This window comes from Monomorium pharaonis, chromosome 4 (genome assembly GCF_013373865.1).
Source record: "Monomorium pharaonis isolate MP-MQ-018 chromosome 4, ASM1337386v2, whole genome shotgun sequence".
Lineage (NCBI taxonomy): Eukaryota > Metazoa > Arthropoda > Insecta > Hymenoptera > Formicidae > Monomorium > Monomorium pharaonis.
Window position 1 is genome coordinate 13,238,131 of NC_050470.1, and position 14,709 is coordinate 13,252,839.

Consider the following 14,709-nt stretch of genomic DNA (forward strand, 5'->3'; position numbering starts at 1 on the left):
CTCTATATTATCGACCTCGATCAAGTTTGACGGGCTGTTTAGCATCCTCTTAAAGAAGAAAGGCAGATAAAGGAGACACTAATATAGAAAGAGTTCTAATAAAAGGAATTGAGAAATGACAGTTTGCGTGACAATTTGTAAAAATATATGTTTATTAAAAAGTTACGTGTGCGTGCGTACGTGTGTAGCATGAAGACGCCATCTTAAGTCCGCCATATTAAATTTCAATGTCTAACTGATACTATCTTTTAGTTAATCTATCGGTACCATCCGATTTAGATTTACAACTTAATTGGACAACAGCTTTATAAAAGAAAATAAGATTTAAGCAAAATAAAAATTTAATTTGTCGAAATTTTCTCCTAAAAATAATTATAAAAAGATTTTAATTTGTTATATGAAAAAAACTGACACCAGATTTGGAAACAACAGACCTAAAAGCTATAAAACACCAATTTTCATCGAGATCCCTTGACGTTTTCAATAAAAAATATTTACCAAAAGATTTTTATAAAATCATAGTTTGCTGAGCGTAAACGGGTTAAGGAAACAAAAATTTAAAAATGGAAAAAGATAGGAGAAAAAGAGCCTGAGAAAGAGAAAGAAAGAGAGAAAAACAAGAAGATACAATAATAAATAATAATTGTGCGCGCGCGCGCGTGTGTGTGTGTGTGTGTGTGTGTGTGTGTGTGTGTGTGCGTGTGCGTGTGCGCGCGCACGCGCGCCCGTGTGTGTTAATATTATTATTTAAACCTGAAGAAGAAATGATATTGATATTTAAACCTAAAAAAGAAATAAAGAACAGTCAATTTTAAATGAAGAAAAAGAGAGGAAGAAAGACACTTTGTTTAAAGTTAAAGTAAATAAATAAAATAAAAATGAAAGATTGAGCGAGAAGACAGAGAGATGAGAAATGAGAAAGGAAGAGAAAGGGGAAAGAAAACCGAAAGAAAAAAGATTGCCCAGTAAGCAAAACATTAACATAGTATTTACAATGTGATTTTATAATATTATACATTTCTAAAAATGTATTTTTTAATTTTTTATATAATGTTATTATTCAAAACATTTAAAAAAGGAAGAAAGGAATAAAATCGATAGTCTCCATTTGTCGAAATGTTATCGATTTTCTGTAACCCTGATTGGTAGCCTTACTGCAATAACTTTGTGAGAGACTGTCATCACAAAGTTAACAAAAAAAGTTAACAAAAGATAATTTGTATAAATGGTTATCTATATAATTATTATTGCAATTTATTTTCATAAAGTAAAAGGCTAAATAGCGCGCGTCTGTAATATTCTAGTTTATTTCTAAAAAAAGGATGACATCGATAATTGAATCTATCAAAATATTATCACCGCTTTTTTGTGACACTGATTGGTTCTCTTGTTGCGCAAATTTGCTGAATTACTGTCCTCATAGTTAGCAAATGATAATTTGTATAGATGATTATTATTGAAATTTATTTTTAAAAAGTAAAAAGTAAAAGATAAAGAACTAAATAGTCGCGCTTTGCACGCGCATCTGTAATATCTAATATGTTTGTATATAAGCGACTTTTCTTTAAATATAGACAATAATTAAAGAGATTGATGAAAGAAAAAAGAAAGAAAAAGAAAAAAATTTACCCTGAATCTAATTTTTGTTTAATTAAGTGTCGCATAGAAAAAAATTAAATAAGTGGAGTGTAATGTTAATTGTGCATTCGCTTTGCATAGACAATTGAATTTGAATGCGGTTGAAGTGCCCGAATCTAGCCTGCGATGCTATCGCATTTCAAAGCGGTAGGTAACCAACATTCCCCCGATAATTAATCTGAATCGTGTATACTCGTTAGCATAAGTGCCCCGGTACGTACATAGTAAAGTGGCGCGCTTGACCTACATGTGCGTTATGTATTTACAAGATAGTATTGCAGCTTGCCTGGGCAGGTTTGCATTGCAAAATCGTGAACACATCACTCGATGCATCAAATCGATAAAACATACATGTTTTCCTTCTCTTACGTGTTTCATTCCTATGACACGGCGTTTTATTTACAATATATTGAAGAAGATAATACATCAATTCGTGCGAGATTCACGTTTTGTATTATTACTATCGACGATATGGCGAAACAAATTTGTATTTTTATTGAATCTCTCAACAATTGTCTGCTACACAGTTTTACAAAGCGATTTGATAAAGAGTAACATTTAATTTCAAAATTGTTCATATATTATATAATTTTACACTCATTAAATAATATACAAAATTGAAAAATTATGCAAAAAGTTTGCTTACCTTCCAATTCTTCTCGTAATTTCAATCGTGTGGGTGCAACAATATCTGTGCAAAAAGCCAAATAGTTTTTTTATATTTTTAAAATTGTATTTTTAACTTTTTGTATTTCATGTATAAAGAAATCATTTTTACTCTTTTATATACATATAAAAATGTAAATTCTATTGTTAAGAAAAACAATTAATTTATTGTTATTTTTTAATAACAGTTTAAGAAAGAAGTTTAATAAAGAATATTCTGTGATAATAATTTTGAAATACATATTTATCACAAATCTCAGGAAAACTTATTAACATGTACTCAAAACAAGAATTTATATTTTTTCAATTATAAAATGTTATCGAAGGAAAATTAGAATAATAAGCAAATTTTTGTTTTAATTTAATATTTTTAAACTTAATATTGAAATATTAAATTACTGCTCTCTAAATCGGAATCAGTATTGTTTACAGTACTGATTTACAGTACTGTACTTACAAGGGAACGGACAGAACTGTCCTTCACCGATTTTAATGAGCTTTCTTGTAGAACATGAAAAAATATTAGACCCGTATTTTTTTTTAGCAGCGTATCTCGACGTTTGGGGTTGAAACCACCCCTCGAAAATAACGCGTTTTTTCGTTTTTGGCGAATATCTTTGAAAATATAAGGTTTATGAAAAAATGATTTCTACAAAAGTTTTATGGTATTTTATACCTTTTACAATAGTATATTTAGATTTTCCAAAAAATTCAAACTTTAATTTACCCCACCCTCAACCGTTTTTTTTCAAAATTTTGAAAATTTTGTAAGGACAAAAATTAAAGAGCATTAAAAGCCAAATCCATCCAAATATAATAATGGGTTCCATTATTCTCAATTATTGGCAAAACGAGATGATAATCTCGTGCTATAGGCGCCGCGCTAAAAGTTGCGTTATTTTTTTAGTCGCGTCACATTCAATAACTGCTTCTCTTGCGTATATTTTTATATTAGAACACAAAAACAGATTAATCTTAATTACATAATACTCAACGTATTACACGGTATAAAGCATAAATGCATATATATAACAAAAGTAGCATCCCATACGGCATGTAACATTGGTGAGGTATTGTAACAATCGGAAATAGTATATTTGGATATACTATTATACAATAGTATATCCAATTATACAATAGTAAATAATATACTATTTCCGATTGTTACAATACCTCACCAATGTTACATGCCGTATGGGATGCTACTTTTGTCCAAATAACCGGAAATATTTCATTAACATTTTAATTATAACTTTTCATCCTAAATATTTCAGAAATGTATTTGCTTCACGTTTTTATAAAATTGCAAATGCAATATTTCTGAAATCCTTTAGAAACATAAAAAAAGTTTGCTTTCATATTTGATTGTTTCTTAATATTACAAAAAAGTGGCAAATATAATACATATACACTCAGTAACAAAAAAAGCGGTACACTTAAAATTTCGGAAAATTTTACGAAATTTTAAATGATCTTAACTTGGTAAATAATAAAGATAAAAATTTTTCTCGAAAAGGAAAACAAAGCTTGAAGTGTCCACTTTAAGAATATTTTAATAGCAATTATGCGTGGCTTTTTTTTCAAAAAGGCAGATGACAAAGTTAGAGGATGCAAAATTGATAAATAAAGATCTGAGTTTGCGGCGGTGCATGGCGTGAATCAGGTGTCACAGCCCAATGGAACGAAATACAAATGAAAATATAGAGCATTAGCTTTAAAATACTTTTACAGAATTCGATGCGATCATTTTTCGCTGAGTAATTAAAATTTGAATTAAAAAACAACTTTTCTCTTTAAATTTGCATAACTCAGCGAACAATTATCGTATCAAGCTCCATAAAAGAGCATTTTAAAGACAATACTCTATACTTTTAAATGTTTTTCGTCCCATTGGGCTGTGACATCTACTTTACGCCACGCGTTGTCGCAAGTTTGAATACTTATTTATCAATTTTACATGCTCTTTCTTTGTCATCCCCACCAATTTAAAACATTTTTTTCTACAATTTTGATACAAATTTCGAAAAGTATGGTTTCAAAGCTTTCAAACCGTTTTTGAAATTTTGTACTAGGCAATTAGGTGCCGAGATGTTCAATTTTGAATTTGTAACAAGGTCGATTCATCAAGGCTTAAGAGGCATTGCGATTCGTTTGGTTTTTTCATAACTTTAACAGCCAGATTTATTGTTCTCTTACATTAATAATTTGCATTATTTTAGGAATTAAAAATTCATTATTTTCAAAATGTATCAATTTAAAGGCTAGGAAAGTAAAGACAAAATTTGATTTAAGATCTTCATTCTTCGCAATCAATATTACAAAATAAAGATACGATTTACGTTTTAAGATACCGAAATCATTAGCTCAAATTATTGTTGCAATTTTTCCTAATATGATCCGCACAGATTTTGACTGGTCAAAATTGCATCTCTCTCTCTCTCTCTCTCTCTCTATATATATATATATATATATATATACACACACACACACACTCAGTTGAAAAAAAGCGGTACACCTAAAATTTGTCAAAAAATCACTAAACTTCCAATGACGATAACTATGCGAGTAATAAAGATAAAAAGGTTTTTAAAAAAAGAAATTAAAGCTTCAAATGTCTACTTTAAGAATTGATTTAATAAAATTTTGCATTATACTTTTTTTCAAAATGGCGTATGATAAAGCGAGAGCATGCGAAATTGAAAAATATTGGTCCGAGATTGCGACGATCCATGGCGTGAGGTAAGTATCGCAACTCAATGGGATAAAAAGCATGTGATAGTACAGAGTTTTCCCTTCAAAATGCTTTTTTACTCGTCTCGATGATTTTTTGCTGAGATATGCGCATTTAAAGTAAAAAATTGCCTTTTTATTCAAATGCGCATATCTCAGCAAAAAATCATCGTATCGAGACGAGTAAAAAAGCATTTTGAAGGGAACACTCTGTACTATCGCATGCTTTTTATCCCATTAAGTTGCGATACTTGCCTCATGCCATGGATCGTCGCAAAATTGGACCAATATTTTTCAATTTTGAGTGTTTTTGCTTTGTCATACGCTATTTTGAAAAAACGTATCACACATAACTGTGATATAAAATTTTTTTAAGTGGCAATCCGAATCTTGAAAATGCTTCTTGGAAAACTGCTAGCTGTATTAGGTGCTAAGATATTCAATTTTGAATTTTTAATAATGCCCAATTTTAACTATTGCAAGAATAAAAATTCCGGGTTTCGCTAACAACTATGGTTAGTCTTTATTTTAAAACTCGAAACCGTCCTCGGATTGTGAGCGTTCGACGTACATGTGCATGTGTGTTGCATAGCTGACTTCCCACGAAATTTTACTACTCCAGACTCACATTAACACAAGCAAATCTGAGTAGTTATGCGAACGAAGCTTCCCCATTAGGGAATTTTGATATTTGATTTTACCACGTAGAAAAAGTCATTAGGCTGTATCAGTTTCAGGAATTGCGATATCTAATAAAAATAGACGACTTTCATCTGACTATTTCTTATTAAAAGGTTTTACCGTCGGCATTAGCGTTACCCAATGTGCACCATGGGGAGGTTGCGCGATCGGAATTTGCACATCATGGGGCTCTGGGCTCTGAAGAGTGCCGTTTTGTGTGTGTGTGCGTGTGTGGGGGGGAGGTGTTTACCTCAAGAATAAGGACTCCGTAGCTTGTCAGTTCCACGGTATTTTGTGACTCCAAACCTTCCTTGGGTGTGTGCGCGCGTGTGTGTGCGTGTGTGTGAGTGCGAGGGTGTGTAAGCGTGAGTCTATGCGTGAGAGAGAGAGAGAGAGAGAGAGAGAAAGAGAGAGCGTTCAAACTGAACACCCAGTAGACACATAGATCACGCAGAGCACACGCCGCAGAGGCAAGGCAGAGACCCGGCAGCACGATGAGGCACAGAGAGAGGCAGCAGGCGGAGGTGGCGCGTGCGCAAAAGAGAGATAGCCAATGAAGATGACAGAACAGAAGAAGTTCTCCAAAGTATAACGGTGCGTTCGAATCGGAAATTTTAATGTAGCGTGTGTAATAAAGATGAGTGGACACTCACCTTAAGAGGAAAGTGTCAAGAAAGTGTGCCCTTGACCGTGTAACTGCAAAAAGAAAGCCCCGAAGGGCAAGAATCAGCAGTAAAAGCGCAAAATTACAGAGCGAAGAAAAGTGCGTCCACACGCTATACTCACCGCAGAGAGAGAGAGAGAGAGAGAGAGAGAGAGAGAGAGAGAGAGAGAGAGAGAGAGAGAGGAGAGAGAGCGAGAGAGAGAGAGAGAGCGAGAGCGAGAGCGAGAGCGAGAGCGAGAGCGAGAGCGAGAGAGCGAGAGCGAGAGCGAGAGCGAGAGCGAGAGCGAGAGCGAGAGCGAGAGCGAGCGAGCGAGAGCGAGAGCGAGAGCGAGAGCGAGAGCGAGAGCGAGAGCGAGAGCGAGAGCGAGAGCGAGAGCGAGAGCGAGAGCGAGAGCGAGAGCGAGAGCGAGAGCGAGAGCGAGAGCGAGAGCGAGAGCGAGAGCGAGAGCGAGAGCGAGAGCGAGAGCGAGAGCGAGAGCGAGAGCGAGAGCGAGAGCGAGAGCGAGAGCGAGAGAGCGAGAGCGAGAGCGAGAGCGAGAGCGAGAGCGAGAGCGAGAGCGAGAGCGAGAGCGAGAGCGAGAGAGCGAGAGCGAGAGCGAGAGCGAGAGCGAGAGCGAGAGCGAGAGCGAGAGCGAGAGCGAGCGAGAGCGAGAGCGAGAGCGAGAGCGAGAGCGAGAGCGAGAGCGAGAGCGAGAGCGAGAGCGAGAGCGAGAGCGAGAGCGAGAGCGAGAGCGAGAGCGAGAGCGAGAGCGAGAGCGAGAGCGAGAGCGAGAGCGAGAGCGAGAGCGAGAGCGAGAGCGAGAGCGAGAGCGAGAGCGAGAGCGAGAGCGAGAGCGAGAGCGAGAGCGAGAGCGAGAGCGAGAGCGAGAGCGAGAGCGAGAGCGAGAGCGGAGAGCGAGAGCGAGAGCGAGAGCGAGAGCGAGAGCGAGAGCGAGAGCGAGAGCGAGAGCGAGAGCGAGAGCGATGAGCGAGAGCGAGAGCGAGAGCGAGAGCGAGAGCGAGAGCGAGAGCGAGAGCGAGAGCGAGAGCGAGAGCGAGAGCGAGAGCGAGAGCGAGAGCGAGAGCGAGAGCGAGAGCGAGAGCGAGAGCGAGAGAGAGAGGAAAGTGGGGGAAATACGAACTTTTAAGAGATATATATATATATATATATATATATATCTCTCAACAAATACTTATCCGTTATTTTCAATAATAAAATTTTTTCCTCAAATTTAGCAATTCAAAAACCCCTGCATTATGAATTTTAGTCAAATAAACTAAATTATTTTTGGTCTGCCATATTAGATCCGTTATTTGGAATTTTAAAATTCTGATATCTAATTCGTAATCAGCGACCCCGAGAGCCTTTAGATACAAAGTATTTTTGAATTGCGATTACTTTTTTTTTCTTGCTTAAAGGGGCACAAGCAGTAAAATTTCGTCTGCCGCTAAAGCGATTAAACCACTTTCTTATACAATCTTCAGTAACTGATGCTGTGATAGTTGTTAAGTTTTCCGCCATATCATGTGATAGTTCAGGATGTCGACGAATAAATGCCTCATACCAGTGAGGGTCTGTTATTAATGAAAATATTTTCTCTTTAGCTGATTTATTAATAATTTTACATTATCTAACAGTTGGTCACCGGAAAACCTTTTTCGCTGACATACAAGATCCAATTAACTAATTGACTTTTTTCTTCTAAAGACAAATTAGTCAATACATAAAATTTGTGATTTATTTTTTAATTTATCGTACAGTATAGTTTATGGATTTCCATACTCTTTACTAGCTTGTCTAAGAGGAATCCCTCACTGAATGGCACACAGTGCATCATTTAATGATAATGGAGAATAGTTGTCCTACCTTTTCGTTTTCATTTTATTACTTTAAAAATAAAAATTTAGAGATAAATTTAAAAATTTAAAAGTTATGTATGCGTAATATTTATTATATTCATGCATATTTTAACTTTTGGTAAATATACCGATTAGGGGAGTCCGCCCCGATAACCTTGGCCTTGACATATGTTGTCAAGGTCACCCTCCTGAGTGACCTTGAAAAGATTTTAGCCGTCGCTCGTGATTCGTTAAAAAGTTATTAACAAAAAAAGTTTCATAATTACGACATATAGGATTCAGTATAATTATTCACTATATGGTACAGTATATAAATACTTTATTCAATAACATTATTATTAATAGGATAAATTTTGCTCATTATTTCAAAAAATTCGTCAATTCTTTTTTTGAAAGAATAAGTCCTAGAAAACGCGTGGGCGAGGAAGGATCTCCGCCCCTCCCCCTGCACCCCCTTCCCGGATTTTTTCCTAACCTAACCCAAACATTTTAAATTCGCTATTTGGCCATAATTTCAAATTTAATGTCACAAACCCTTGTGGTAAAGTACAAGCGTGAACGTCGCTCTGTAAGTACCCCCCTGAGGTGCGAGGTGAACCTCGCTACACGTGGAAAGTTGCAAACTCATCTGATATACTCCTATACTGAATAATTATATGTCGAAATTATAAAACTTTTTTTGTTAATAACTTTTTAACGAATCACGAGCGACGGCTAAAATCTTTTCAACGTCACTCAGGAGGGTGACCTTGACAACATATGTCAAGGCCAAGGTTATCGGGGCGGGCTCCCCTAATCGGTATATTTACCAATCTCACTTTCTTTTATAAGCTAAATTTACATATGCATTCGATTATTAGGACCTCTAGTACTTTTAATGTACCAATCTCCGGACACTTAAAAATATCATTTTAATTGTGATTATTGTGATAAATGTCATTAAAATAAGTTTCTTACTAATCTTTAAATAGTCAATTATTTATTTGCAAACATAATTAAATATCCAATTTTTATATTATTAACTAGATGCTTACGCTTAACGAATTTCTTAACGATTGACCATCATTTTGCAAAATTATAGACGCATGCTTATTTAAGTAATTTTTTTTTAATACAAAAATGTTTAATTATGTTTACTTTTTTTTAGATTAATTATTAAATATTGAAGTTTCTTTTACAATAATTAATATTTTTATTTATAATTATTCAAATAAATAGTAATTATTTTTTTTCAATGCGGTCAGATACTGGAACGTGTCCGGCCACTGGGACGTTTACCTTATATGTATACATGCATAAATTTCTTCTCTGATTTTAAAAACACAAATATTTCCAAATAGAAATTATAATGATATGAGCCATGATTGTACTAAAGTCCGACTTTAGTACAATCCATACACAAGTACTGAGAGAATTTATTTTACGACTAACTATATCGTGTAAGTTAAGATTTTTTAATTTTACGTAAATTTCATGTATATATATATTTTTAATTATTATATTAGTAATGTCAAGTATTTATTTATTTTGTTCATTTAATGTTTTAGTTTTTTTTTAATTTAAATTATTATATCTTTTTTATTTAACGTCTTGGTTTTTTATATATTTTTATTTAAATTATTATATATTTTTGTTAATATTTATAATTAGTACAACAGGGTCTCTATTCCCTTTTTTACAATTCTGACTTAATTATGTTCGAATTTTTCTAGATCTCTATTTTATCCGTATGGCTTGTTTTAATTTTCGGGCGAAAATTGACATAATCTTTGATGACTATTTTTGTTCCTTCTAACTTTTACATAAACATCAACAATTTTTAACAAACATGACATAAATTGAAAGAGTTACCGCAAAAGCAGGCCTAAAATCGCCCATTTCGTGAACATCAAAGTTTGAACCGATTTTGGCGGTAAATAATTGTACATCATGAAACATCAATCTGAAAATTTCAGATTGAGCATACCTTTTATTACTGAGATATGAGGGTTTAAATTGCTCACATAGAAACGAAACCTGCACTGGACGTCCATTGGACATCTACAGACTTACTAGAATAGACTGCGTATGAGATGGAAAAACGGTGCTGGGGGGTATCCGTCACAGAGAAAAGGATAACTGTCGTTAATATGGGTTGCTATCTTTCTCTAGTGGGCGTAACTTCGTAGCAGCGAGGAGAGATATTTCTCTTTCATATTCTACTTCGCATACGCAGCAACTCAACACCATTATTTCAATTGTTTAAATAAAATTATTTACACGTTCTGTTACGTCCGGCAGACTCCACGATTTCCCTTCGTCAGAGAAACAAATAATTTACAAAAAAAATTCCGTTTTAACGGTCTCCGATAATTTTTTATGCATCTAGGATTAATCCGTTAGAAACGTGACGACAAACATGGATGGACGAAATGACCAAGTTGATAATTTCAACTGCTTTTGAATATCGAGTCAACAAACAATAAATTTTGAAGGTAGAAATACAAAAAACAAACTCGGGTTTGAAGCAAAGTTTCACGTTTCTTCACAAAAAATGAGTAATAAAAAATCCAAACATTAGCAAAAAATAAATAACCGTTTCCTCCATCTGCAAACAATACCGTCACACGTCTAGCACGATAAAGAATTATTTATCTTTTCAACCCAAAAGGAAGATAACTTACGCCATAGGTCGGATCCCTTCAATAAAATTAAAGGAATGTGGGAGGAAACAGAGAAACTTTCGACAAATTACTCAACGTATGATTGGTCAAAAAAACTATTTCTCCAATAAGAAAACGTAGAATTCATCCACCACACAATCCTGAAAAAAAGTCCTACCAATTAGAATATTTGAATCGCCTACATCTGGATCCTCCTTCTATCTCTATAAGACTCTGTATATATAATACCAAATTTTGAAGAGAACGAGTTAGTAGCGAGTTAGTTAATAGTCAGTATTCAGTAAACGAGTGAGTGAGTAATCAGTAATGAGTTCAGTAGTTTTTTACCCCAGTTAGTAATCCGTAATGAGAAAAGGTAGTAGTTAGTTTAGTTAGTTAGTTAGTTAGTAAAAGAAATAATCATGTAGAATCGGGACGCTAATAAACTTTAGTGCCGTTCCATCCGGTCAAGAAATTCCTTCGATTTCGACAGATTTGTTCGAGAACCAGTAATGAGTAAGTCCCAAATTCACAATTTCTTTCTTTGTTTTTATGTTACTCATCTACTCCCTTCTGTTTTAATTCTTTAAGACACGCTCCTATTATTTATAAATAATTCCCTAGAGTTTAATCGGCGAACTTGCGCACTACTCGACGCGGTCTACTCCGAGTACTTGGATTCTCTAAGAATACCTCTACCAACATCTCACAATCTTGAGGAACCCCTGTGCGAGATCCTCTAGATATCCCGACACCATCTCACAATCTTGAAAAACCCTCGTGCGATCCAAAAGTTATCCGTACGCTATACCACAATTTCGAGGAACCCCCGTGTGATCCTCGAGACGTCCTCGTTCTTTCTGCCTCTCCAATTTATTCCTCGATCAGTTCCCCAAAACCCGAAGATGTTCCACCTCCATTCTCTCCCGCGCTATTCTTTATCTTCTTACGACTTCAAGCACCTCTGTTTTCCTCATGTAACCATTTAGTAAACCCTTCGACTATTTCTTTGCTCCGCGTTTACCGTTATAACTATAGAATTAAAAAATAAAAATCTTTGTTTTCCTTTCTCCGCCCACCACATACTTATATAATATTTCTACAACTATTCATACTCACTATGCGTTTTAAATTCAATTATACTGTTATTACAAAATTGTCAATTCACGATTTCAAGGTTTACTTGTATTTTTTTTATTGCCATTATTATTTGTTATTAGAATAAATAATTTTGTTAATTTTATGTAAAACTTCATAATTTATTTTACTTAATAACGACTTCCCCTCATCCCAAACAAAGCCTGCACCGATCCCGAGTTAAAACGATTCAATTTGTTGACTCGAAACTTGGACCGACGGACGTACGACTTGCAACAAGTTATAACGGGCCTATCGGCACGTTAACCTATATTTTTGAGTCATAAAAAGTGCGTCCGACCCGAAGCACCTACCCTCTCTTGATTTGTGTGCCTACGAGAATTTCTACATGTTTGTTACGTCCTTCCCTGTCTTACCTGTTCCCCCTGAAATATCCTTCCTACCAAATAAATACAGTTAAATCCTATAAGGCTGAACGTAACACTCACTAACCCCAAAATATCCGTTTTGATTATCCAATCTCACATGAAGCTCATCGACAACACGCATACTATGACAACACGCTCACGCTCTGACACCGTTATTGGTCGCTATGCTTTCCCACTATTCTGCATTGAAAAGAGATAGAACTTCATTTTAACGACAGTTATCCTTTTCTCAGTGACGGATACCTTCACTACCTTCATAAGCAGTCTATCAATAGTAAGTCTATGTGGACATCCAATATAGAGAAAATCCAGTTCCGCATTGCGCGCGTCCATTGGACCTCCATTGGACGTCGTCACGGATGCCTATTGGACGTTATATAGATCGTTGGTGGAAGTTTTATAGAGCATCGTTGGACGTCTGACGGATGTTTGGTGGATCATTATATATAAAAAAAATGTATCTTAACAAAACGCAAAAGTGCCTTTATTCAAGAATATTTTATACTTAAAATAGCATTAAGTATAAATATTTTTTTATAATGTATTATTATATTTCTTATAAATATTTCTTTAAACATATTTATTTTTTTTAATAAAAGTATTTATTTTGTCCTCATTTTTATCAATTTTTTTACAGACTGATGTAATTCATCAGTCTTGTACTATATGTTGATGGCAAAATCTTACTTCTTTCTGTGCTCTTGATGAACTCCTTTTATTCACCTAGAAAGTGCATTTTATTCACAAAAAACATACGCCACATAGCGGTGAGTAGTGAAGGTTTCATGGAGCCTCAGTGGATGATTAACAGATAACGTTTGTGGATCATTAGTAGAGGAGCCTCGATTCCACGAAACGTGCAATCCATCGAGGTTAATAGGAAGTTAGATAGTCATCCATCGAGGCTCCGTGAAGTCTCTGTTAATTATCCGCGTAATGTATAATGGATATCTTTTAAGATGTTTGACAGTGATCTGTTATAGAGGTAAGATGGATCATCTATCTGACTGCCACCATGAAAATAAATATCTTAAAGAGCTATTGAAATTTAGTGGATCTAATGGATGTCTATCTAACTTCCAACATGGAAGTAAACATCCAATGGAGCAATGGAAATTTACTGGATCTTTAATGGACGTCCGTTTGACTTTTACCATGGAAGTAAACATCTAAGTGAATCATGGAAGTTTACTGGATCCCTAATGGACGTCCATCTAATTTCTACCATGGACATGGAGGTTTAGTAGACGTCCACTGGACATCCACTAGATGTCAATTTCTATGTGGGTGGTATACACCAATAAAGGGTATGCCATTTTATCCGTTCAACACAAAAAACGTTGAGGTTATTTCTCATATAAAAAAATGTTTTAGATAAAATTTGTTTATCTATTAGAAGACTAATTTATCATGACCTCAAATCGACGTTTAAGTCAGAATTGTGAATTATGTAGAAAGTTCTCATTTAGAAGTCAACTTACGATTTTCAGGAAAATGTTTTTTAATTGATGTCGGATATTTATCTTTGCAGTCTCTGAACAAGTACATGTATATACGGGAGTATTCTATTAACTATTCTTTTATTTTATATCAACACGGTTTTATCTTGCCTTATATTTTATAAATCCGATAACTTTATAACAATATTTCAAATATTGGTACCACCGATTTCTGAAATACTACGATATTTATTATGATTTTTTAAATAGTTTTAATAGTGATTGCTTTTTCACCGAGATATTTTACAAATTACATAATTGTTATTGAGCTACAAAAAATTGTTAACAAAAGTAGTATTATGGAATTTTTTTGATTAAACATATCTTTTTTAAGTTCGTGAATAATATCAACTTTAATCCTTCGTATCTCAACTAAAAAATATGCTCATCATCAGCTAATAAGAGGTATGCTCAATTCGAAATTTTTAGAGGATAAATGTTTGATGATATACAATCATTTGAGTGAGTCTCAGATGCGCAGGAATAAACGGACACAGCAGGCTGAGTGAAACGGATACAGACCAAATGCGCACGGACCAAACGCACACAGATCAAATGCGCACGGACCAAATGCGCACAGTCACAAACCCATGTGGTGCAGAGAATGCTTTGCACACACACACACACACACACACACACACACACACACACACACACACACACACACACACACACACACACACACACACACACACACACACACACACGGGGGGGGTGCAAGAGGGGGCTTCGCTCCCCCTCCCGCACTCACCCCGTCGGTAGAGGTGCCCGAAAAATCGCGACCCATGTGGTAAGTCTGTTGGTTACTGTGTCCGTTTGGTCCG

The 14,709-nt window shown here is 35.2% G+C and overlaps 1 protein-coding gene across 3 annotated transcripts in view; it reads right to left on the bottom strand.

Moving 5' to 3' along the window:
• Positions 1–14,709, bottom strand: part of LOC105839536 — a 206,014-nt gene that overhangs the window by 87,035 nt on the left and 104,270 nt on the right. For 2 of the 3 annotated variants that reach the window (XM_036286416.1, XM_036286415.1), the window contains exon 3: positions 2,285–2,329. The exons of the other annotated variant lie outside the window; for it this stretch is intronic. In XM_036286416.1, coding sequence (XP_036142309.1) covers positions 2,285–2,329 — 45 coding nt within the window. The remainder of the gene's footprint in view (positions 1–2,284; positions 2,330–14,709) is intronic. 3 annotated transcript variants of the gene reach the window in all.